At 32.1% G+C, this 25548-nt stretch overlaps 1 protein-coding gene and 1 non-coding gene across 7 annotated transcripts in view; both read left to right on the forward strand.

The window, feature by feature from the left end:
• LOC126770501 (caskin-1) overlaps positions 1–25548 on the forward strand; it is a 249340-nt gene that overhangs the window by 111739 nt on the left and 112053 nt on the right. For 4 of the 6 annotated variants that reach the window (XM_050489909.1, XM_050489910.1, XM_050489911.1 and 1 more), the window contains exon 1: positions 18452–18691. The exons of 1 other annotated variant lie outside the window; for it this stretch is intronic. Coding sequence is in view for 2 of the 5 variants with exons in the window: in XM_050489912.1 (XP_050345869.1) it covers positions 18658–18691 (34 nt within the window). In the remaining 3 variants the exon portion in view is untranslated. Of the gene's footprint in view, positions 1–7188; positions 7223–18451; positions 18692–25548 lie in introns of those variants that run through there. One more of the 6 variants, XM_050489914.1, reaches the window with a different exon arrangement.
• Positions 7020–7099, forward strand: Trnal-uag (transfer RNA leucine (anticodon UAG)). Its single transcript has one exon. It is a non-coding gene; the product is annotated as a tRNA-Leu (tRNA).

A 25548-nucleotide genomic window follows, 5' to 3' on the forward strand; every position in this document is an offset into this window, starting at 1 on the left:
GGCACAAGGGACATAACATTTTAGTTGTCAAAGATGTAAGCGATGGTTAACATTTCTGACAATGCCAATGTCTATGGGCGTTGGTGACTACTTAACATCAGGTGTCCTACAACTCTAGGTCGATATAGCCCCAAGATTGGGCCGATGGTGGATTAGAATTCCTATTATCTAGTCCCATTTCTTAAATACCATTGAGTGCAAAACAATTCCACAACTGGTTTTACTCCAATTGTGTGTCAGTTAAACAAAAAATTATGAATGAAGTATGTACTAAATAGGTCCAATCAATGCGTTAATGTTCAAAAGCCTCTTGAAAAGAGATAAGTTAGGACTTAATCTTCCACTCTCTTCCACTGTGGATCTTTATTTACAACCATAATCCTCCATTACTTTCTGATATAAATTGAATTATAAATTTTTTAACACATAAAACTTGTGTTAGTTCCTTCTGAAAGAATAATTTTTCTTATATCTATTAGAATAACTCTTTGTCTTATATCTCCAAATCTAGGAGTACCAGTTTTATCTAATCTATAATTGTTTTTTTTTATTATATATTTTGTTATTTGAAGAATCTAATACTGTGTATACAAAAATATCTTACATTTTCAGTAGCAAATGGTCTGTTGATTTATTTACTAATTATTATTATTTATAGAGGCATACGATTTTCTGAAGAGTCGCTATTGAAAACAAAACGTTCATAACGATTGTAGTTAGTTGTAATAATAATAAGCTATCGTCAACGACATAATTACGAGAACGAATTCTCGGTAAGATCCAACCAAAGACCATTGCGACGTCAGTATTAAACTCGTAACTTGCTCGAACGAGTTGTTTTTACTAGCACTATATTTGAAACGTGCGAGATCAACGTATACTGTCTAATGAACTTCTTATTAAATTCTTTAGCTCGAAGGAAATACTATGAAAAATACCTTACTAAGGTATTAACTATTTACTGACAGAACGTGACCGTTTAACTTAAGACAAAATCGTTTCCTGTTAACCATGAAACCCACATGTTATTTTCTTCACCATAAATGTTATTACTACTTGACCTAACATATGAATGAAACAGTCGATTAGTAAATAAATACAAAAAAATTACCGTTCAAAAGTTTCATTGGACTTTTTTCTTATCTATATGCGCCCTTTTTCTATTGTAACAATTGAACCGAACAGCTTGTCATAATTTGAAAAAAGAACAGTGAAATAATATTCTAAAGCTACTCGTACATTGCATATCCATAAAGATTTGGTTAGGACGGTAGTGCATAACCCATTGACATTATTCAGGGTCACGACCGCAGGCGACGGCCATCGATCACGATTAAAGATGGCTACCAATCTTTAAGCGCTCCATAGCGCTGTAATATATTGAACAGGCTAACTGTAGATCAGCTTACAGCGGTGCAGCGATCTGTGAGATACGGGAACTGTTCACGGCAGATGCAAATCATAACTGATCGCTCGTTAAGCTTTGTTTGTGAAACATTTCGAACGGTTAGCACGTCAGCGTCCACATGGCTTTGTTTGTGGATATCATGAACGGTGAACTACAGGTATGCTCGTAAACTACATCGTGTTAACAGGTGTGTCCATAGCATATTCGAAAATTTTAAAAGAAAACTAAAGTTAAACGCGAAAATAACGGGATATATTTCAGATGATTTATAATTTACGGTGTTAATAACTCAATTGAATATTAAGTTTAAAAATATATTTCTATTTTTATTTTATTTTTTAAAGTAAACATACGAACTAGGAATTCCAATTCTGTACACGGGTGAAAGTTTAGCATTGCAAACATGCGAATTGTCCAAATTCTGTGACATAGGTTTCGAGTGTAAAAGAGACATTAAAAATTCCGACAAACAAATGAAACAGTTCACGTTCCGAAAAGTTTATTTATGGTGTAGCTTTTAAAAAGAAGTATAATTACCTCAAAGGGATACTCGGGCGAGGCGTGGAGCTCCCCTCATAGGGCACTCCCAATTTGGCACATTATTTTAATCACACTACTGTCCTCTATCACGTATATCTAGTGCTAAAGTAAATTGTGCCTTATTTTAATGAATTTAAAGTGACTTTTGTGTTTTAATATTACTAGATGCAATTAGGGATGTGAATATTTATGAAAATAATTAATTTGTCGTTCATTATGTAATAAGTTTATTTTAAAAGTAATGATATATTTTTTGTTGTATTTTTATTACGAAATCAAAGATTTATACAATTTTGAATATTTTAATAAGATTTGAATCATTAATAAAATATTGTCGACCGTCATTTTAATTTTTTTTTATAACTATACACTTCATGAAATAAAAAAACAGTAATAAATAAATGAACTATTAGGAAAGGCAGACATAGCACAAATATGCATTATCATTGCAAATTCGAAGCGTGGTTCGTCTAATGCTCACAGCGGGCGGCCGTCGTGTTTTTTATGAGGCAAACGAACAAGCCACAGAAATCCACCCCCGCCGCTCACAGCTAATTCCGACCCTTATATGCTACTCTAAATATTTTTTACCGATCTCCTCTACAGCCACTGTTAATGACGGTTCTCTTATTTACCATTCACGCGTACCGCGTGCAGGAGTTTTTGAGTGAGTTTTTCGGTTCGATAAATTATATTGCGTAATGTAACATTCGAATCTGATGATAAAATTTTATTTGAAAATATTAATATATGTGTGGTTTTTATTGTATTAGTATTTATATCATGTTTTTGCTTGAGACTGTTAAGGTAGTTTCAGACGATAAATATTTTAAGACGGGTTTTTAAAGTTATAAAAGACCAAATCAACTACGTTAAATTAAATTCGTTTTATTATTGATTGTAATTTAAAATTGCATCTCTTGTATATGTATTCTTTAGTTAGAAACCTTTGGAAATCAACGCATTATGGGTTAAGGTTCAAATTGCTATTCTTAATAGGAGGAGAAAGTTGACATAATTTACGAACTTATATATACTTATATATATTAAATTTATATGTTTGTATTATGTACTGGGTTTTCTGAGAATAATTTAAGTTGAAATCACTGTACTGTGAAAATGATTGGTGATTTTTTCTTCATTGAATATTGGGTACAAAAGGAAGGAATTTGTCAATGATGTGAAGCAAATCAAATTAAATTATTTTTGTAACGAAGCAGTTAAAAGCGGTCAAGAGCAGTTTATCAAAAATTTTATATGCATCGACTTTTTTGACAAACAAGTTTGTGACGAATGTTTATCGTTGTTTTATTTTAATATTATGATGAGTCTTGGGCCCGACCCTTCGGATCGTTTGCAGGAGTTGTGCGAAGACGCGGGTAATGGCTTGTGACGTTTTATAGCATAACATTTAGGTGAATTAATTTCCTGAAAATATTTACGGTCCTTACATAAGATAATATTTAATAGTTCTCATAAAAGCTTCAAACTCGCAGATACTTCTAAGTTCCCAAAGTGTAAATAACTTATGTTAATATAATATGTTTCCTATAATATTATATATTAATTTGTGATAATAAGGTGTTAATATTAGTTTTGTGCAAGATATAATTTTATTGCACGTAGATAGATAAATGCATTCCATTTCATCAGATTCCATTGGAAACAACTGACAAGTAATTTAATTATTCTGTACTATTCTTAATTATTAAGTCAAAATATAGTAACAGCCTATAAATTTCCCACTGCTGGGCCAAGGCCTCTATCATGTGAAATTTATTCCTCTAAGCTGCTTGCACTTATCTCCCTTACACCCTGGCTGATACTTGTATTATTTATTAATTTTTACTTGTAATCAACAGCGTTACGGAAATGGTTATTACTAAAGTAAGGCCACATATGATTACAATTTTATAATACGAAGCTTAAGAAAAAAAAATTAAAAGTTAAGACATAGTATAAGTATTAATATTTTCTGTAAAAAAAACTATTCTTGCTTAATATTAATGCGAGAAAATTGTATGCGTGCGTGAACGCGCACGCGCTTTTTTGTGTGTGTGGTTATTCGCTTTATTTCATACGATGACTTGTATATAAATATTATATGTTAGCATCTACTATTCTTTTTTTAAATAAAACAAAACATGCACACCACTGAGTATATTTCATCATCAACATCAACAGCCAATCATTGTCCACTGCTGAACATAGGCCTCTCCCAAGGTGCGCCAAAGATCCCTGTCCTCCGCCTTCCGCATCCACTTCTGACTGTGTATATTTGTTTCATGTAAATCACATTATAACATTATACATTAATACAGTAATAAACAATCGTACCTTTAATTGATTTCGCTACCAATGCACCAAACGAACTGACAGACAAATCAATTCATACGGCCCTTTTAAGTCCTTAACCGTACTTAAAATTATAATTTATTTGACTACCCGTCTTATTGATTTTATTACATTAAAAATAGTCAAATCAAAACTATATTAATGTACAATATACCATACTTAAAATAACATAGCTTACATATATATTTTGCAGTAGTAATATACGCTATTGTATATAGTAATACGTAAATATACACACAAAATCAAATTCAGAGCACTTCAATTTTAACTACCGAGTTTTAAATATTGCTTTTAAAAAGTGATTTTTACTTGTTCTATCGGTAACTATAAAATTATTTTAATGTATGTGTCTTTTTTTAGCTATTAAATAAAAACCATTAAAAATTTGATGATTATTGCGTGTTTATCGAGTCATAAATTTACTTTCCCGGGAAATATATAGCCTCGGGGCTGGGCAACGAATTACGTCCAATAGGATTTGAGTTTTGTCTGAACCATCAATTTTGTGAATACTGATGTTTGAACTAAAAGCACTTTAAAGCGCTGAGTTTTTAGAGCTGTCACTTTGAATTACATCAATAAACGTAGTGTCATACATAGATACATAGTGTCGAGTAAGCAATAATCTCAAAATAGTATTATATAATCAAAACTAATAATATTTCGCGCCTGTGGCGCCATTGATAAACAAGTACGGAATTTCTTTTTTTTTTTTTTGGAACGAAACAAATATGCTATTATTTTAATGAATATATTCTTAATGGATCAAGTCATTCAGAAATTAGAATCAGATTTTTTTACAGCCCTAATGTCTATGGGATGGTGATCATTTGTTGGATCGTTGGCTCATTTGCCCTGCCGCCTTTCTATTTTATAATAAAAAAAGTCAAAGCTTCCGCACTCTTATGACGTATTGTTTTATTGCTAATATTAGGTTAGTATTATGTACATATGTACAAGCGTTTAGCGGTCTTACTTATAAACGTTAGCGATTGTTTAGTTAAACACTGGTTTTGCTGTTTCTGTCATTATTGATTTGACACTCGAAAGAAGAAGACACAGCTTTGTTAACTATTCAACCGCTAAGCAACGTTTATAAGTAAGGCTGTAGAAGTTGAATTGACTTATTGGTAAGGAAATCTACAATTTAATTCGCCTATTTTAATTTATTGAAAAAACTGTAATTAAAATATGTCATTGTGTAAACATTCAACAACACAAAAGTATTCATATCATTAATTACATAATCATGTTAATGAATTTAATCTCACATATTAAGACAATGATTAAATGCTAATTGATTATTCTCATTAGTCATAAGCCAGCGATTTTAAACAGTAGATATTGGCCATGAAATATTTGATGCATCCCACTGGTGCTTTGTCAACTTCATCAATTAATTTCTAATTCACGTAGGACGTGATTATATTCATTTTAACGATTTATTCAATAGTACTGCTGAATTAGCAATAATATTATATAATATCAAAATTATTCGCAAGGTCGTGTAGTGTGATTTCTAATCATGAGCAATATATAAGGCGTTTATTTTGCAGGGAAGGCTCGGAAACGACTATCACGAAAAATAACAAACTTTATAATCGAAACACATATTTATATATTTAGAATCAAAATTCAGAACGCGTGGATAATCGCAACAACGTACATCGGTTGATTAAAACCGACCAAGCGGCTATCGCGTCCCGTCTCGCACCCCCGCTTCCAATTATTTGTTATAAGACGTTGAGAACAAAATGTTTACGCAATCTTTACATATTCACAATAGCTTTGTATTCATTGCCACAAATTTCATGTTTTGGATATTGTACGCTACCCGAGTTCTTCAAGTACATTCAAACAACTAATATTATTATAAAACAAAATTAATAAGCTTTCTAAAAGTAATTCATTTTCAATGTATTTACGAACAGTTAGGAATTCTATTAAGAACTTAATATACGTGACGTCACAACCACATTATATTGTTTGCAAAGTTTTACATAAATTGTCTGTGCAATTTGGGTGCGATGTAGTTCTTCAAGTCTGAGGCGCATTTTTTGTAACAATTTAAAAATTAAATAATTAGAAATATAAATTTCATTAAATTGTAATGAATATTTACCATCAAATATATTTATAAATAAACATAGTGACTACCTGCATAGTTTCTAACTCGTTCTTCTCGGTACAGTCTACTTCAGAACGTTCGTTAAAACTTGTTGATTCAAACATTTGTAAAATTACTTGATAAAGTATATTTTAATTTTGGTAAAATCGAACAATATTCTTATAAATATAATGTTCATCCCATCCTCCATGCCAAGTTATTATCGTACATAAATTCATAATGATAGCACGTCACTCTGTAGATAAACGCCTATTACAGGCGATCGGTGTAAATGAGGTGCGTCGGTATAAATTAGGTCTTGTTTCTGATCCGGGATCAGCTTGGAAGTATGACTTGGAAGTGTAATGGATAATTTTATGCATTTAATTTATAAAGAAGAAAAAAATAACCGTTTAAGTATACGATAAAAAATAAATACTTTATACCGACTTATTATGGGAACTTTATTTATTTCACCCGGGTTTTACCCGATCAGCTTTAAGAATCCAATCCAAAGATCCAATTAGTATCTGAGTGAATTTACTCAGAGATTTAAGGACACTAGCTCGCATTTGGAATGTTGGTGCAGAATTCAAACTTGTAGTTATAGGCAGCGTGGCCGAGTGGTCTAAGGCGCTGGTTTTAGGCACCAGTCCGAAAGGGCGTGGGTTCGAATCCCACCGCTGTCAAATTAATATTTTGTTCAGCTGTAATGTTTGATTGGTCATGTAATTTGGTCATATTTCAGCGTAATAATCTTTTTTTTTTTGTTTTACAGGTAATGACGGTGGTCCATTGAATGATATTCGGAGGTGAAGTTTCAACTTTAATAAATAATCCAGTGCTTATTATATTACTCCAGCTATTACAGTACTATCAGCTGACCGGTTGTGAATATATTGCTAGTCATATATGGCTTTACTTAAAAAAACTAACGTGCACTTATGTATGCGCGGTAGAAGCTATACTTTTTTTTTCATTTGCAATGAACACATTCGATCCCATCACTAAGTAATATAATGTAACTATGTTAATTACACATGACAATTACCTTTTTTTAATATCAGTAAGAAGTCATAAATAAATAAATAAGATAAAACAGCTTACTTTTTTATTTTATTATGTATTTTAAAGTTAACTTTTACAAATGAACATATGTATTAGCTATCATTATGTAATTATTTAATTTTATTTCCATTCGTCTTTAAAATGTTACTCTCGACGCTTCTATAGCAGTATAGCTTCAAAAAATACGGAAAAACATACTATGACGTAATCTACTAAAACGAATGCAAATGTTTAAACCGATACAATTTACATTAAACCTATTTATCAAGTCATATGTTTTAAATGTATGTGTGTACATAATACATAGCGACATCGTGTCAGAATGTCCCGAAAGCGGTAAAACGTATTTTTATATTGGAGGCGCGGTGTTACCAATCCTTAATAGGCACAAATTAACATAATAGACTCCACTGCTGTCCATTCCTAGCACATTTAAGTAAGTTGTCGTTCTTGTGGCATTTGCTTAAACGTATTCATTATTGAACGTAATGAACATGTGAATGAGCGAACGGAACTTTTTATGTTTGATGATAGTGTTAACATTTTATTATTGTTTATTTTTTTATAATTAATTTAATAGTTTCGACTCTGTTGATTTGTTATAAGGATAAAAATTAAATTAAAACATTTATAATTTATAATAATATAATGTCCTGCGTGACGGTGAAGGTTCTTCCACCAAGAGGAAACGCGCTTGAGTCAAATGAAAATCTGGCACATGTGTATCCACTAATCCGCATTGGACAAGCATGGTGGAATACGCTCCAAAATCCTTCTTCTTAAAAATGAGATGGCTTTAGCCCAGTTGTGGGACATATAAAGGCTGTTACTTTTTAAAGTAGGTACGTACTTAGCGTGACAGAATTGAATTGAATAAATTTTCTTAAGAAGAAATTAAAAGTTTACTACTGACTTCCGTGGGGGTGTGTATATGCGGCAGAATATCACGAGACTCATGCAGGTTTCCTCACGATGTTTTCCTCAGCTGAGCGTTTGATTCATCTCATCGCAGAAAAACTAAACTAAACTAAACTTTACTGGTGGTAGGGCTTTGTGCAAGCTCGTCTGGGTAGGTACCACCCACTCATCAGATATTCTACCGCAAAACAGCAATACTTGATATTGTTGTGTTCCGGTTTGAAGGGTGAGTGAGCCAGTGTAATTACAGGCACAAGGGACATAAAATCTTAGTTCCCAAGGTTGGTGGCGCATTGGATATGTAAGCGATGGTTGACATTTCTTACAATGCTAATGTCTAAGAGCGTTGGTGACCACTTACCATCAGGTGGCCCATATGCTCGTCCGCCTTCCTATTCTATAAAAAAAAAAAAAAAAAATTAAAAAAAAAAAAATAAAAAAAAATAAATGCTTGCTCCTTTGGGACATCGATCATATCAAATTGATATTGAACTTGTCGTAGTTCTATTTTAATATGTACGATGACCAAATTAGTGGCTGTTTCAGTAACGAGTATTAATGTGCGATGAACATGACCGAGAGCCACCGTTGCTATATATAGAATAATCTTAATGAGATGTAAATACATACCTTACACTTTGTCTTGCAAATTGAAACAGATTTTCTATGAATAAAGTCAAAAATAATGTCAAACGTCTTCAAAATCATTATAAACAGTATATTAGCCGTTTTCCTACGGAAAATTATACTCTATATAAAAATTCTGATGAAAATAGGATTGTTGGGTTTTCTTCTAAAAATATAAACATACATTATTGAATTATTAATTTGTATATTATTAAATCAGAAACGTCAATAGCTTAACGATTTATGGACCGATCCTGACCCTTGATATATTGTCGTACCCATTCCTGGTTCAAAAATTTTAGTTAATTGGAGGAGAAAATAGAAATATGAGTAATTCTTAATATTCTTTTTAATATACATTCTTACAATAAACAAAATGAAAGGACGTGTTTTGAAATAACTCTTTACTATATAGGTTACAAGTGTATGCCCGCGGCTTCGCCCGTATGTTGAGAGGGGGTTTGATATGTGTTAGGTATCATATAAGTAGCCTGGGTTTAGCCGTCAAAGCGTAACAGACAGACAGACAGATTTTCTTTCGCATTTATAATATTAGTATAGATATTTCATTCATACGAACTTAATGCCTACAAGTACTCGTCAAGCTTTTATGCGTGTATAAGCATTGTAGCAACAATTGTCATAACTATCAAATTGAAAAGTCAAACAAAAAATAAAGCACGGCATTCAGTGTATAAGAGAGCGGATACGACGTATTAAAAATAAACGAAACAATTTTCATATTACGGTATCAGCTATGTGAACTAAGCCAACGTTTTAAAATATAGGCTCATTGTTTTAATTTTTTTTAAATATTGACTTGCTAATAAATTAATTATTATAATTTGATCATGTTCTTTTTATATGTGCTTGACTTGTTTAGTGCAAAGCTGGCAATACAGATTCCATGATTTGGATTATTCAAGTCAAGTTTTTTATCATAGAAATTTCAGTAGAAATCTGGAGCTAAGAATTTCGTATTATTACACTCCAGTCATGGACTCCACATAAAGGGATTGGTCCTGCGCTCGATCTCTCACAAGTAAGGTAGGATTTCTGTCTCACCACACTATGAAAGTGAGTGAATAGCAAGTGCATCTATATTTGCGCGCAGAGTAAGAGAAAGAGAGAGAGAAAATATCTCCTTGGTTGCGCTAATTGGTTATACCTCGAGACTGACGACTTTTTATATTGATAATAAAAATTAGGTATTTTGTTATTATAACGTTTCCCGCGTGCTAAAGCCGTGTTGGATAAGTTATTAAACGTGAGAACGTAATCAATATCGTAGCCATGTTAACAGATGCTCGCTGACCTTCTCGCCACATGCGCTAGTTTACGATACTAGAATCAACATCGCATATGCCAATACTCGTAGTATGCCATACTACATGTGTGTACCAAGTTGTAAAAACAAAACGCATAACCGGTATTCGATAAAGGAAAATTCTTTTGTTTTGCGACTGTTTTGTGAAAAAAAAAACAATACTAAAAATTCAAAAATAAATCTTAGTCACGAGCTTATAAAATAATATCAATCCTAATTAAAAAACCCGTAAATAGTTTTTTTATTAGCCAAAAATATGAATGAATTAAATCTTATTTAATATTTAATATATATTATATATTGATGAAATTTGTTAATAAGTTGAGAAGTTTCGATGCAAATTTTAAAAAAGTAACACCCTGTAATTCTTTGGCTGCTGAGCAAGGTATCCTCTCGTCTTGAGGCGAAGGTTTGGCTCTTATACCACTACTTTGATCCAATACATTTCGGTGATCGTTCTGTTCGGTTTAGAAGCGTCAATAGGGTAATAGATCAAGGGCCGCCCAGCGATTTTAAAGTCAATTCTGACCTTTTGGGCTATTGTCGTCTCCACTTAATTGGAGGTGTTGCAGGAGGTGTGCATTGAAATTATGCCCGAGAACGAGATGAATTATAAATAAATAAATAAACAAATTAAGCATATAAAAATTTAGTGTTGCTAGCCCAGAATTCAGCTTCAGCTACACAGAAGATTGACGTATTCACCACTAAGCCATCTTGACTCATTAAATAAGCGATGTTTAAATAATAATTTGACTATCATATGTCTCGACATTTGCATATAACCTTCTGCGTTACTTGAATGCTAATGAATATTAAATATTCGTCACTAACAACTAATGCAGCCCATTAATTTACTTTATCGCGGGTTACCCACTCCACAAACATACATATAATATACATTTAAATATTAATTAAACTTATAGACGAGCCGGTTGGCGTGGCTGATGGATGCTTGCCTTTCACGCCGAAGGTTGTGTGTTCGATTCCCACCCGGGACAGATATTTGTGTGCATGAACATCTCTCTTTGTCCTGAGTCTGAGTGTAATTATCTATATAAGTATGTATTTACAAAAGAAAATAGTATATGTAGTATATCAGTTGTCTGGTTTCCATAGTACAAGCTCTGTACAAGCTTAAATTGGGATCAGATGGCCGTCTGTGAAAAATGAAAAAAAAAAGAAATTCATATATATTCATAACCGGTATATAAAAGTAGATAAAAATTTCAAAGGTATTTTTTAATAGTTTTGTAATTTATACCAGGAGGATGAAAATGAGGTTCTCGTCGAGACGGCGTCTGGTCTAGGACATGAACGTACTCGCTAATTCAAAGGGGGTGATAACCTGCGTGATGTAAAGGAAAAATCTAACCGTAGCGATATCGCTAAAAAGTTTCCCGTACGAGACTGTATTGATATTCCTAATTAAATTTTCTTTTTGCCCTTTTACTTCGGTGTCCACAAAATCTGAGTAGTAAAAGTAGTAGAGTTAAGAAATAAATCAAATACTTCATTTTTCTTGGTTAGCTTTAAGGCTGCAGAATGTGAGGACTAAGTTTGATTCTCGACTCGAATAGATATAATAATTTAAGTTATATGTCAAAGAATTCTAAGTAGCCTGGAGTAAGGATGTTTATAATTTTACATTATTTACATACCGTGTTATGAAAAGCGTGTTTTTCCTGCTCGGACTGTTGAATGGCATCGGGCTATGACATTAAATAGATCCTTGGATACTGCACCTGTGCTTGCGCAAATACTTGTGCACAAGAACATTTCCTGAGCAGTCTTTGAGATAAGTCGTATTGGCTGAAATTCGGTCAGGAGGCCATTATTTATAGAATTCTTAAGAGCTGGCAAGGTATCAAAGTATCCCTTGATGTCTGATTGGTTGTCTGTACACCACCTTTATCTACTAAAATAAATACAAACTGCTATATATATATATATATGTGTGTGTGTATATATGGGCCAACTGATGGTAAGTGGCCAACACCGTCCATAGACATTGATATTCTAAGAAATATAAATAAAATATAATAACTAACCCTTACACATTCAATGCGCCAACAACATCGGAAACTATGATGTTATTTCCCTTGTGTCTGTATTTACATTGGCTTACCCCTTAAACCAGAGCACGACCATATAAAGTATTGTTGCTTGGCGATAGAATATATAATGATTGGGTGGTATGTACCCAGACGGGTTTACAAGACAGTTGATCCAATTTCCAAAAGACACTTGAGAAATATACATTCACATGATGTATTACCATACAGGTTAAGTGTATTATCGCATCTGTATTATAAATAAGAAGAGAAGTTATATCGACGTGTTCCAAACATAACAATCGTAAGTTCAAAACACTTACAAACTTTGCTTTCCTTCACACCGACTCATATATTTATTTCTGAGAGTTTTATTTCTGTTTAGGAAACGTCTGGATATTTCGTCGCCGTAAAAATAATATCCATTATTATAATTGGCCTGGCCACACGTGCTGCTGCTTCCTTTGAAATAGTTTTATGTCCTACTGGATTTCGGAGTCGAGTGCAGCGCAAACAAGGAAAAAATGGACAATTTGACATTTTGGAATTCCATTCATTTTAAGTATTTAATAACGAAACTAAATACGGAACGCTGTAGATGGTTTTTTCGTTCAGGATAAAATCATTTCGAGGAAGAGATGTCGTTTGTACAATATCTTGTTCAACAATGTACTGCAGAACGTTCTAGAAAAAAATATTTATATTACGGAATTGGTTTTGAAATTATGCAAGTTAAATTTTTACAAATCTTAACTTTGCCAAGAGTTATGTATGAAATGAATTTCATACGTATAGAAACAGTGTAATGAACGACTGATTTTCGTTGATCCATATAGGTAGGTAAGCGTCTTTTTATGCATAATTGAAAGAATGAACTGAATTGATCTGTTATATGAATTATTTCTACTTATTGTATACAAGAAATGTATACGGAAATATATATGAAAGTCATATGTTAAGTTGTTGATGTTAATATTGAAATAATTGTCGCTTATTTTTGCACATTTTTAAATCGCTACTTATTTTAAGTTCTTTATATGTTAAAAATATAATCTGCGATAGTCGTATTCGCTTTATCCCTTAAATTATTTTTTATCATGAGTGTTTTATTGTTTTATTTTCTGGAATTTTTGCACCCACGTCGCAGTGCCGCGACGAAAACTTTGGCATTTATTTGGGCAAATAGTAATTAAAATGTTTCAAAGGAACACGCGCCGCCATCGCCAGTGTGGGGTACAAAAAATGGCCCATCGACAGCGAAACGCTTTCAGACTCGTGACTAATTACCCTTAGTTTTTGGTCTCATTAAGATAATATAAAGAAATATCAAAGGTACAATTTTAAAAACCCGCAAGTAACAATATAGATGCAGGTACATTTAAAAAGAATCAAACATTTGATAACATTTGGCAATTGCATCAAAAACAAATTCTTGTATTCAATACAGACTCATAGCATTTACCTATTGAAAGACAAAGTAAAAGCTTAAAACCGGTTCGAAAAAGAACCTGACCTGTGATAAAACGGCGAGAGAAACACAAAATTAAGGTACAACATACTTTAAATATATTTTTGATTAAAACATACGGAAATGTTACTAAATAGTGTAATATAAACACAAACTGGATGTCTTAATTTTATCACATATATAGATATATTATTTCCTCCAGTGTCTAAGACGGATTAGACACAGCGGTTACATTAAATGAACCCATATTAATTAAACGATAAAATATGTTAATAAAGCTCACTAAATTGAGTGCGTTCGCGATCTGTCACAAGATAGGGTAGCCATATTTTTAGAACATGTAAATTTTTATAAGATTTATTTTATATTGTATCAAATGAAAAATCAATAAGATGACAACAGGCCTAGTAACGAGTAAATTCGTTTATCTAATGGCGTCATAGTTTATTTTAGAAGTCAATTAAAACATGATTCAAGGAGGCTTTTATGAGCACCTTAGAATTGTCAGTTGATAAGACTCAATTAAATGTAACGCTACCGATTACAGTTTTAGATTCTACTGAGAAAAACCGGCTTAAAAACTTAGTTACTCTTTTATACTTTATAAATGACGTAGGTAAATATATGTACGTATATTTTTATATTTGGATTCTTAAGACGTAGTTTTATGAAAGGATTTTTTTTTTGCTTCATAAAAAAAAACTTCTCAATAACAGATATTAAACCCGATGCTTAATATGATCTCAAAAGGCTAATATTGCGGTATAAGCTATAATTAATTGGTTATAGTATGACCATTACGATAAAGGGAATAATAGCTTTCGGTATTTTTTTTGCACGCTAACGAAGACGAAATTGTTCTAGATGCTTTCTAAACACCATATTTTTAAATTGATTCTACAAATTGCTCTGACAATAACGATCAAAAGAAAATATAAATTTAAATGGTGCAATTTTATTCACGTTATTCATTTATTTTGTATGGAAATAAATTGGAAATTTATTATTATCATTTTAAATGTCGTTGTCATCCTACATTGGTAACTTAATCGTTGAGGGATGGCCAATTAGCGTCGCGGGAAACTCGCTATCGAGTTTCGGAGTTTTTGTATCGCCATACCGACGAAACTCTAACGATGCAACAAACGTATCCGAAACAATGACTTTCCGCTGAATTCATCTTTTTATGTAACAATTGTGCCACTCCTATTTCCTGTTGTTCTATTACGCGCCTGAAAATGTAAACTATGGAAATTGTAGATATTAATACATAATACACTAAAATTATTTAGTTTAAGTCAATCGTTGGATAATAAAATGTACTATTTTTTTTATTTGAATTTTAACGTACATACGTCGTTACGCTTCTAGGATGACTATGTAGTTATTATGTATTTCAACATTCTTATAAATAGGTTAACGGATTGAAAACTTTTAAATATCAAAATATTTTAATAACGGCTTATTTTTACGAAATTCAGATAAAACGGGTTAAAAGTCCACTTGAAAATGTCATTGATAGCGATAAAAGAGGACACGATCAATCATAGGTGATATCGTATACCTTGTACATTGTAATCGAATATACACTAAACCCAGTAAAAATGTGTTAAAAATTGTGAAGTTCGATTTTCAACTTTATAAGCAGTTGATACAGTTTAAATTAATCTGGAACTTTAACTCAATACAAAATGTGCATTTGTTGCTCATTGTACGCAGACATTGTAAATATATTTGTAGACACATCGGCGACATAGCTATCAACGTTTTTGTTTCCATAATATACACAATACTAATATATTTGTCAATATTTATGTCAGTTTTTTATTATATTGTCAGATTTGATAATCGAACGATATTAAAGAAATTGTTTTTGTTTGTTACCTAATTAAATACCAAAATCAAAAATTACTTCGTAAGGATTTTTTTTAATTAATGTATAAGGCTTGCTAATGATGCCGCCGTGCCGTACGAAACAGAAGAATGTCTTGACATTTTAATCATCGCTTAATTTATATCGCTATAAAATAAAGATGTCGGCGGCGAAAACTGGTCATACAAATTATATGAAGTTCTAAATAAATTATCAATAGATTATGAGAAAAAATAATTACGACTAATCAATACCAAGAATTTCAAAAATATGTAAAGCAGAAATATCAAAAATGTTTTCTCTCCTTTTATTAATTAAAATATTTAAAAAAATACAACAATTCCAAGTCGCAAAATTATAATAAAAAAAAGAAAAAAGTATTTTGGATAAAATTTAGTTATTTTTCAAAAATAAGTAAAGGCGTATCATGTTATATGAAACACGTGAAACACACACACAGACGAATAAAGTTCTGCCACTGTCTACTGAACCGCAATGGAAAAGTATCGTAGAATATGCTTCAAACAGTTGATAACAAATGATGGTGAAATGCTTAATTTTCTTAAAAGTGAACAAAAATATAATCCATTAATTTTAAACGTGTTCAAGCTGCACATCACATTTCTTCCCTATGTTGTCTTTTGGATCACAGCCAGTCACCTGCGCATATGCTTTTTGAATAAAGATGAGAATCCTGATGCCGCTTGAACTGAACTGCTAAGATCAGATTGGCAGGAGCCGCATTTCGAGTCGTTTAAGCAGAAAAGTGTTTGGAAGAAATGCAGCAATTCGAACCAGTAAAACTTGCTTGTTACTAAAAACATTTCTGAGATTACATTTTGCTATCTTGATTTTGAATATAAATTTGGTTGTCAATAAAATTTTCACATAAAATATGTCAGAGTAAAACTTATTAGTAACCTTTGACCATTATCAATGACAAATAAAATATATAACTATGAATTTAAATTGTTATTTTTAGTTGGCTACATAGAGTTATTTATTTAATAAACTCGCGAAACGCCTAACACATTACGAAATGACAGATGTTTTCGGAAATGTTCAAAGATAAAACGTGCAGTCACCGTGACATGTGTGCGATGAACGCGTAGGTGCCTTAAATGCACTCGACCATGAAGAGACTGATAAAATACTTAAACTCGTCGCTCTGTATCATGTTCTAAGCTTGATATATATATTCGTACGACGTTTAATTAGGGAAGCGTGTTTGGCTACTTTAAATAATTTTCAATAATTGACACTTGAATGAGTAATTAAAACCAAACATAGCCATGTTCTTTAGTAATAGATACGTTCGAATTACCTATTTTGATTTGCCAATTCTACGCAGCACTACGAAAATACTATTATGTTCGACATTTAAAATTTGTAAACGATAGTTTAGTTTGCTGTTCTATTTATTTTTATCTTATTGTTTAAAAGTCAAAATAAAAACACAGAATTTATTTAGCTTCTGACAAGTAGGAGAGAGTGTAATAACAAATCCGTGACTCTCGACTCCTACACGAAGCTTACAGGTTATATTAATCCTATATAAAAATATTGGAAATGTTTTGAATGATAATAAAACCAAAATCTCCTCGACCGAATGAACGACCTTGGGATGCTGGCCTTCTAAGAACCTACACAAAAAATAAAACAACAGAACGGTAAGTTGATTGATTCAGCTAAATAATAATTCTTTATGGCCTGGCTAAGAATTCAAAAAATCCTTATTCGCGCCATAGAAATAAATAAATTTATTTGTTGAACACAAATTGAATTTTTTGCTCTAGAGCTTGTTTTTTTAACAATTGCTATTTAGCAGCTTGTGTTTGAAAACATTACTAGTATCAAACATTCTAATTTCCTGTATACTTAAAAAATTCACAGTTGTTTGATTTTTAATTGTGCTAGCTTTAAAATCAGCGTACTCATGTGCTAGCACATGATTGCACTTGATGAGCTAGTTTGTAGTTTTTTATGTATGTGTGTAAGGGTTTAGATAAAGTTATAAAATATTTTATTTATGTAACATATTTAATATTTCAAGCCTATACTCAAAATCGGTATTTAGATCAAATCATTAGTCAAAACTAACATTAAGTGGGCAGGAGTGCTGGACACCTTCAAAATTGCCTAATTACAAATTCTCTATATTCCTATCATTACATTTGATTGATGGCCGGGTATTGTGATTTATTATTAGTATTTCAAATTAGTTATCACTTGTCCTAATTTGGATTTCAAAAGACTATTTCATATATTTTTATATGGCAGAGCTTAAGAATTTCTAGAATTTCGACAATGTATTTGACCCGTCGTTTTTAAGAATACCTGTGTTATTTCGAGCTCGTACATCGATATTTATTTATCAATATTTCGTATAATGTCATACACTAGATAACGGTTCCGCATTGTATCATAAATAATTTTACAATCTCTTTATTACACTATCGAGCGACCGTAGGTTGTCACACCTACACGGCCATTTTTATAAGCAAAGTCAATTCGGTCTCGATTTCTCAAAAAATCGCATTAAAACGAGAAGAAATTTTATACAAAGGTGGGTTTAGTCTATCGGCAAGTCACGACAATTCCATAGAGCCGTCGCCCGATCTGTCGGGTGCAGTTCAGATGAGGGAGGGGAGCTACCGCGTCACTCGGCAACGACGCCGGTCAGCCCGGTCGCGGTCGGTCGGCGGTTCAGTCTGTCGTTTGAACAGTACGCGTTCGCGCGTTTTCGATAACCATCGCTATCGCACTTGTATGTTGTGTTCGAACGGAACTTAGTGCAAACCAGATAGTGAGGATCGGATTATTTGCAGTGTATGTGACGTTCAATGACAGCGGATGTGGATTTTTAGTGCTTACATCAATATTTAACCATACAGTTCTAAAAACACGAGCCGATGGTCCTTTTGAATAGTAACATGAAAATTAATGGTAAAGTCCTCTCAATATTTGCATGTCGAAATTCTGTGTTTGTTTTTTAATACTTTATTTTTATATCTGAATGATCTGATCATCTTGGCTTGCACGACGCACGAATAAGTAATTTAAACTATAAAATGCGCAAAATTGTGCGTAAAAATATATCTTTCGTATAATTTATTATAATTAAAAGCAATTTTATTCCATCCGGACCACCGAAATGGCCAAGACAATAGCAGATCGTACGATTCTCATAACAGACTCTCAATTTAAATAAGAGTTAGTTTGAACAATTGATCATGGTGCATTTATAAGTCGATATAGATATATGAATAGAGGCTGTGTGTGTGACCCTGTTGCGCCTACGGGACCAGCCGCTGTGGGTGGACGGCATAGTTTCCGAACCGCCTAGAGAACGACAGTGGGTGTTTGAATGGAGCCAGTTAATAATAATGGTGAGATTTAATCACCGCCATAAAGGTTACACAACAAAAGCTACAAGCATGTCTGTAGCTCGATATGTAGAAGAGAATCCTTTTAAAATAACATTTACGAATAGAAACTAACAAAAAGCTTTTAGGTAGAAAATATTGGCTTATAGAAACAGTAGGCACTAATCATTAATCTTTTATGAGCTTTATATAAAAAGTTTCAACTAGTCGAATTTTATAAAATATTCGTTAGATCATAAATGTTTACAATTTAGATATAGTTGGCAAAGCACCATAAGGAATCCATACGATGGGCCTCGTCCTGTTTGTTACCGAATCTATTTCGCACATGTCGCCCAGCAGACCTCAGATGTTGATTGACAAAAAACAGACCGCTTCTTACTCGCATATGTTGTGGTTCAAATTTAGACCAAACTGTTTAGAAAGAGTTGGGCTTTTATAAATCTTTCGACATAATATTTTTTTATCTTTGACAAACATATTACAAAAAACGTAAATTGAAAAGGGAGAGGAAATTTAATTAAATAATGTATTATCCAAAGGTAACCCTGTTATTACTAACGCATCTGGTGTAAATGATAAATGTGTTCGTCGGGCAAATAATAAAAAAAACTTTTTAAAGAGAAACCTGCACAGATTGAGGCAGCACGTGGGCCGACAGATGCGCTCACGTATCCGTACCCACCATCTTCGACTTAAACACTTCCTTTTATCTCAGAATCTCGATAACTTCGTATGCAGCTGATATTTAAGTTCATTATTATGCCGTTAAACCTTTTTTGCATTCGATATAATCTTATTGTAAAGATGTATTGTACTTTTGCTATAGAAAATCTGAAATACATACAATCCTGAATTAGTTTATTATATTCTCTAAGTTCAAATGAGGTCAAGTCCGGCTCGAAGGACCGAGTTTTTCCACTGATTACGATCGCGCAGTTGTCGCCATTTATGGCAACCTGCGCCCGCCACGGTTAAGTATTGACAACTGTGGGATACTCGACATCAATATGAAGCTCTCTCTGATAGCCATCGACTTTCAGAATTTTACAATTTTACTTTCCTCATATGAAACATCCATAATATTTCGATTGAATAATGTTGTACAAATTAATTTTAAATACATGTACGCAAAACTATTGCGTTAAAGTTGCTAACATTGTATTCAACAACTTTGTCTAAGTTCTGAGTAAGAACGTGTAACACAATACGCGTACGCTTATTTCAAAACGGGATTGGCGGCAACTTGGTGTAAGCACGTTGTATTTGCAAGCTTTAACAAAACTTAAACAAACCCAAGTAGTAACAAACTGCATATTGTTAAATCGTGTTTGAATAATTGTCGAGCTATTTACTTATGAATATTAATGTGATTTCAATTTATTGGTGGATTTAAGTGAATTAACAATAACATACGGATCCTATGTGTATTATAATATGTATTTTTGCATATATTAAACATAACGAAAGCTTTGAGCGCATGCATTCGAATTTCGAATGGATGTTTAAAAATGGTTATTTATAATTTTAAAAGTAGAATTACAAGACAGCTCCCCATTATTATGGTGTAGGCTGGATTGAGTTAAAAAATAACCCAATCACAAACAATGGCACGTACCTACCACCTGCCACACAGCTGCTCGGATTTATAACTGACAGTTATAAAATATTCCCCTGGAAGCGAGTCGGTAAATGACCAGCTGATGCTTAATGCAGAAGTTTACAATAAGGAGATGGGAGTAAGAAAAAAAGCGAACTTTATTGAAAAATAGTATTAAATGTTCTTATTAGATAATTGAAGTTACCTAAATATAAAATTTTATATTTACATTATAGTGATATCGCACTCAACACGACGTTATAATTATTTATTGTCACATTTACATTAAAAATAAAATACCATTTTAAACGCTAATTGTATGTACGTGTGACTTAAACTAAACTTTCATTTTTCATTATTCTTTTATTGTCATCGATTTTTAAAACGTACTGAGAAACCATAACTTAACTTATAAAACAAATTTAGAAATAAATGTAACTTAAAATTTTACATATGCATGTATGTATGACTAAAATTTATCGTTATATCGATATCGATATCTATGCAAAGATTAAATTTTCTAATTTGGTGACTGCGATTATTTTTAACATTGACCGCAATAATCATATCGGTTTGATTGTTTATCGTGCTTGACGCAAATTCAGGATTTTTTTTTTGCATACGATGATGTCATTCCCTCTATATAATCAACTGTTGCTGTGATAATGTATATTTTGATTATTATTTCATTTTCTTCGTTATTTCGTATTTCATGCTTTTGTAATATGATAACCGCATACAATCAGGTATAAATAAAATCATTTATACCTGATGATGACCAAAAAATATCATTTTTTTATAGAATAGGAAGGCGGACGAGCATATGGGCCACCTGTGGCCATCAACGCCCATAGACATTGGCATTGTAAGAAATGTTAACCATGGCTTACATCACCAATGCGCCATCAACCTTGAGAACTAAGATGTTATGTCCCTTATGCCTGTAATTACACTGGCTCACTCATCCTTCAAACCGGAACACAACAATACCAAGTACTGCTGTTTTGCGGTAGAATATCTGATGAGTGGGTGATACCTACCCAGACGAGATTGCACAAAGCTCTACCACCAGTAATGATGCATTATCTATTGTAAATTTAAAAGTAATTGTGTCTGTCTGTTTGTTAAGATCCGTTATCAACTTCAAACGCAAGTAAGGGCTACTTTTTTATATCCAACACCCTAGGCTACCCCACTAATAAATGGCCGAATCTGCGAGCAAAAACTGGTTTTCAATATATTTTTTAACGAAATCTCTTTCGTTGCGATAAAAATAAAATTTCAAGGTCGAATTTGAATGTATGCGCTTTAATTTTTAATTTGACTACATAATATATAATTGAATAACAATTAACAATATTAAGAATACAGAAAAGTATCCCTAATAGAGTTATTTTATAAGTACAAACTTATTTAAATATCAATTGTAAATTACGAAGTAATTTCACCGTAAAACATAGTAGCAAAAACATGAATACGTACGTTCACATCCAAACATAATTAATTCTCTGTTTAGACGTAATGTCCCTCCGTCTGGAAGGAAATAGGGCTGAAAATAAATCGCTCTTACTCCGGGGCTATACTAAAATAGTCGATCGCTACGCCTTCCATTTCTCTAGGACCATTACCATATCCTGCGCTACAATATGTTAGTCGGATTGAACGTATCCGTTATACTTAAACGGAACTTACTTAATGCACGCGAGACATTAATAATATATAGTTTCTTATTGAAAGTCTCGAGCAGAAATTCTCGTTGAGAGTAATATGTAAATTTAATTCACTAAGATTATAATTAAAGAGAAAAAATACTTATTTTAGACAGTGGTATAAATTTTTTAAAATTGGAATTTCGCGATTCGATTTTTATCAGGCTAATCGCACCTGAGCCAAGGTTTTTATCTTAATGTCTAATGACGCCATTTCTAAGGTATAGTTGTGATGAAATAACAGTTAATTACGCTGCGGAAGGTAATTTAGTTCACGCCAAAGCGATACAATATTCCTATTATGTCGCATGACTCGTATTATCGTGGTTTGACGAGGGGTGACATTACATCGTTAATCACTCCATTCTTCCTAAATAAATTTTTGATTTTCAAATTGAATGGCCGCAGTGATTACTATATCCAATACCCTTGATAAATGGTAAGGGTTAATTAATGCTTTGCACGTGATCCGTGATTTGACGTGACGCGTCGTATTCGATAATGGATGCAGTCGGGGGCGTACCTGTGATATATGCCTTTAATATCCGATGCTCCGGATGTGTAAGATTTTTTTGAAATTTCCGAAATGTTTGCTCTCTCTCTCTTTCTCGAAAGCTTTGGATTTTTTTTGTGAAGTCATTTGTCTGGGGTTAATTTTTGATGAGTATATCGAGAAGTCATGGCAGATGTAGCGTTTTTTAATTTCCTCTCTTTTTTACATCCCTTTGCTTGTTTGTTTTTTTTAACGAATTTAAAAAAGTTACAATAAGTAGGTCTTTGAAACATCCTTTCCATTGACGTAGAGCCAACCTTAAGATTTAGCTTAACAATAATAATTTTATATTTATAAATTATTTGGTACGTTTTTAATTTCATCACACAGTAATACACTAAATACTTCTTGTATAAAAAAAAAAACCTGACCAGCCAGTACTGGTCTGTATCACCTAAGATTTCCTTTAAAAATAAATCTCCAATACATATAAGCTGACAGTCATTTTGATAAGCATACTTTTATCGTGTCTAAAGTAAACATTCATGTATCTCTTGGATTTGCTTGACATATTTACGACATACACTTATTATTACTCGTTACATTTTGCTCTGTTGCTTAACCAGGTCACTTTCTATCTTCGTTTTCGCCAATCTCAAGTGACTGCCACATGACTAACTTATGCCTACAAGATTAGGACCTAGGGCTTGTAGGATTCGTATTATATAAGTGCAATCATTTTATTCAGAAAACGTATGATAAATGATTTATGTACATTGTGGATTTAAATATTATAAATTGTTACTATTTAAGTATATAACCAAAATTCGTGATCTCGCACGAAGAATTTCAGAAAATGACATTCGATATTGACTTACTTATACCATATTTAGAGGACACACGTATCAAAATAGATTAACACCGTAAATCGTTTATTTAATTATATTTTTTCGTGTAGCGTTTGTTTTTGTATATCACTAACGTAATTTTCTATTAAGAAATACATTTTAAAAGAATATTGATCAACCATTATTCTTATTTGTTATAGGTAATGCAAATAAAATTTAAATACCCGTACAAATACATACATTCCATAACTACAACGCCAATGGTTTGGAAAAAGCACTCGTTTCTTATTAAGAGTCGCGCCATAAAAGATACAAGTTGCCTTAATGATCGTCGACCTTCGAAAAAAGATGAGAAGTTTAAAAAGAACTTTAAGAAGAAGAAGATATGACTACATCATTGGTATACAATACATAAAATAAATAAATTATTTCGAACATGTTATATTCCTTCTGGTATAAATCGTACGTACAATTGTAATAACTGCTAAGCGAAGATTCTGAATTTGATTTGATATGTTACTCGATTTTAAAATATCAGAAAATGATAAGCGACATTGTTTTCAATAATCATCATGTATAAAACACACATGCATCAAAATAGAGTATAACCCTCAATCGGTTTTTTAACATTATATGATAGGGACAAAGCCTCCAATGTATTTCTTATATATATCTTCACTTATATAAGAAATAAATAAAACTTGGAATAGCTTTGTAACTGTGCTTATATATAAGTCACCGATAGACGTTCTTCTGATTTATCGTTCCACAGATTTTAAGGTTTAATAATTATAACCTTATGCGTTCATCACATTTACATGCCAGGTAAAAGTGAAATTAAAAACGAAAGCAAAATTTTTAAAATCGTAATAAAAAATTTACATTAAAAAATGACACATGTTACGAATAACGAGCTTTAATAAAAAAGCGCAGGTAAGATAAAACTAAATACTAACGGCCTTATTTATAAACGTTATTTAGCGGGTAATTAGTTAGGCAATGTTTTGTCTTTTTTTTTTAATGTCAAATCAATAATGACAGAAAGAGATAAATCAGTGTTTAACAGTCAGTAAAAGATATAGTAAAATCGGCTAGTGTTAATGACAACGGATGTTGGTCTTTACTGTAGTTTTTTTTTTTTTAGATAAAGTATTAACAGTCAGCTAGTGGCCCACTGCTGGGCTAAAGCCTTATTTAACCAAGCTGCTCTAATACGGGTTTAGAGACAGTATAGTAATTATTTTATATGCGTTCGAAATATATATCGAAATAGGTACATAGATTATTTACAGTTTTAAAAATATTTACTGACCAATTTTATTTTGTAATGTAACATTTTGTTCAAACATTTCCAAAAAACAATATCCGTATTACAGATTAAAAAATTAAAAACGCATCATTGTTTGTCTCGCAAACACTTTAAAATCATCGATCACGCAAAACAATGTTACAAACACAAATGTTATTCATTCAATTTGCATAATTTAATTTATGAAAGTACTTAATGTAATCGCGGAACACACACATTTGCATAAATTAAACGCAATTAAAAAAATAAAAACAATTTGTATTTATTCATTTCTGAGAATGTTTGTTCGTAATCGCTAAAATCTTCACGGTTCATTTATTTTCGAGTTACATATCAAGTTGACGTGAATGCAGTTCTTTATATCATACCAAAAATGCAAACATGGATATCAAACAAGTACAAGTTTGTAACTGAATACGAGGTTGTCTAAAAATTTTGCTCTCCATCTTGTCACCCTC

Source organism: Nymphalis io, chromosome 9, assembly GCF_905147045.1.
Source record: "Nymphalis io chromosome 9, ilAglIoxx1.1, whole genome shotgun sequence".
Lineage (NCBI taxonomy): Eukaryota > Metazoa > Arthropoda > Insecta > Lepidoptera > Nymphalidae > Nymphalis > Nymphalis io.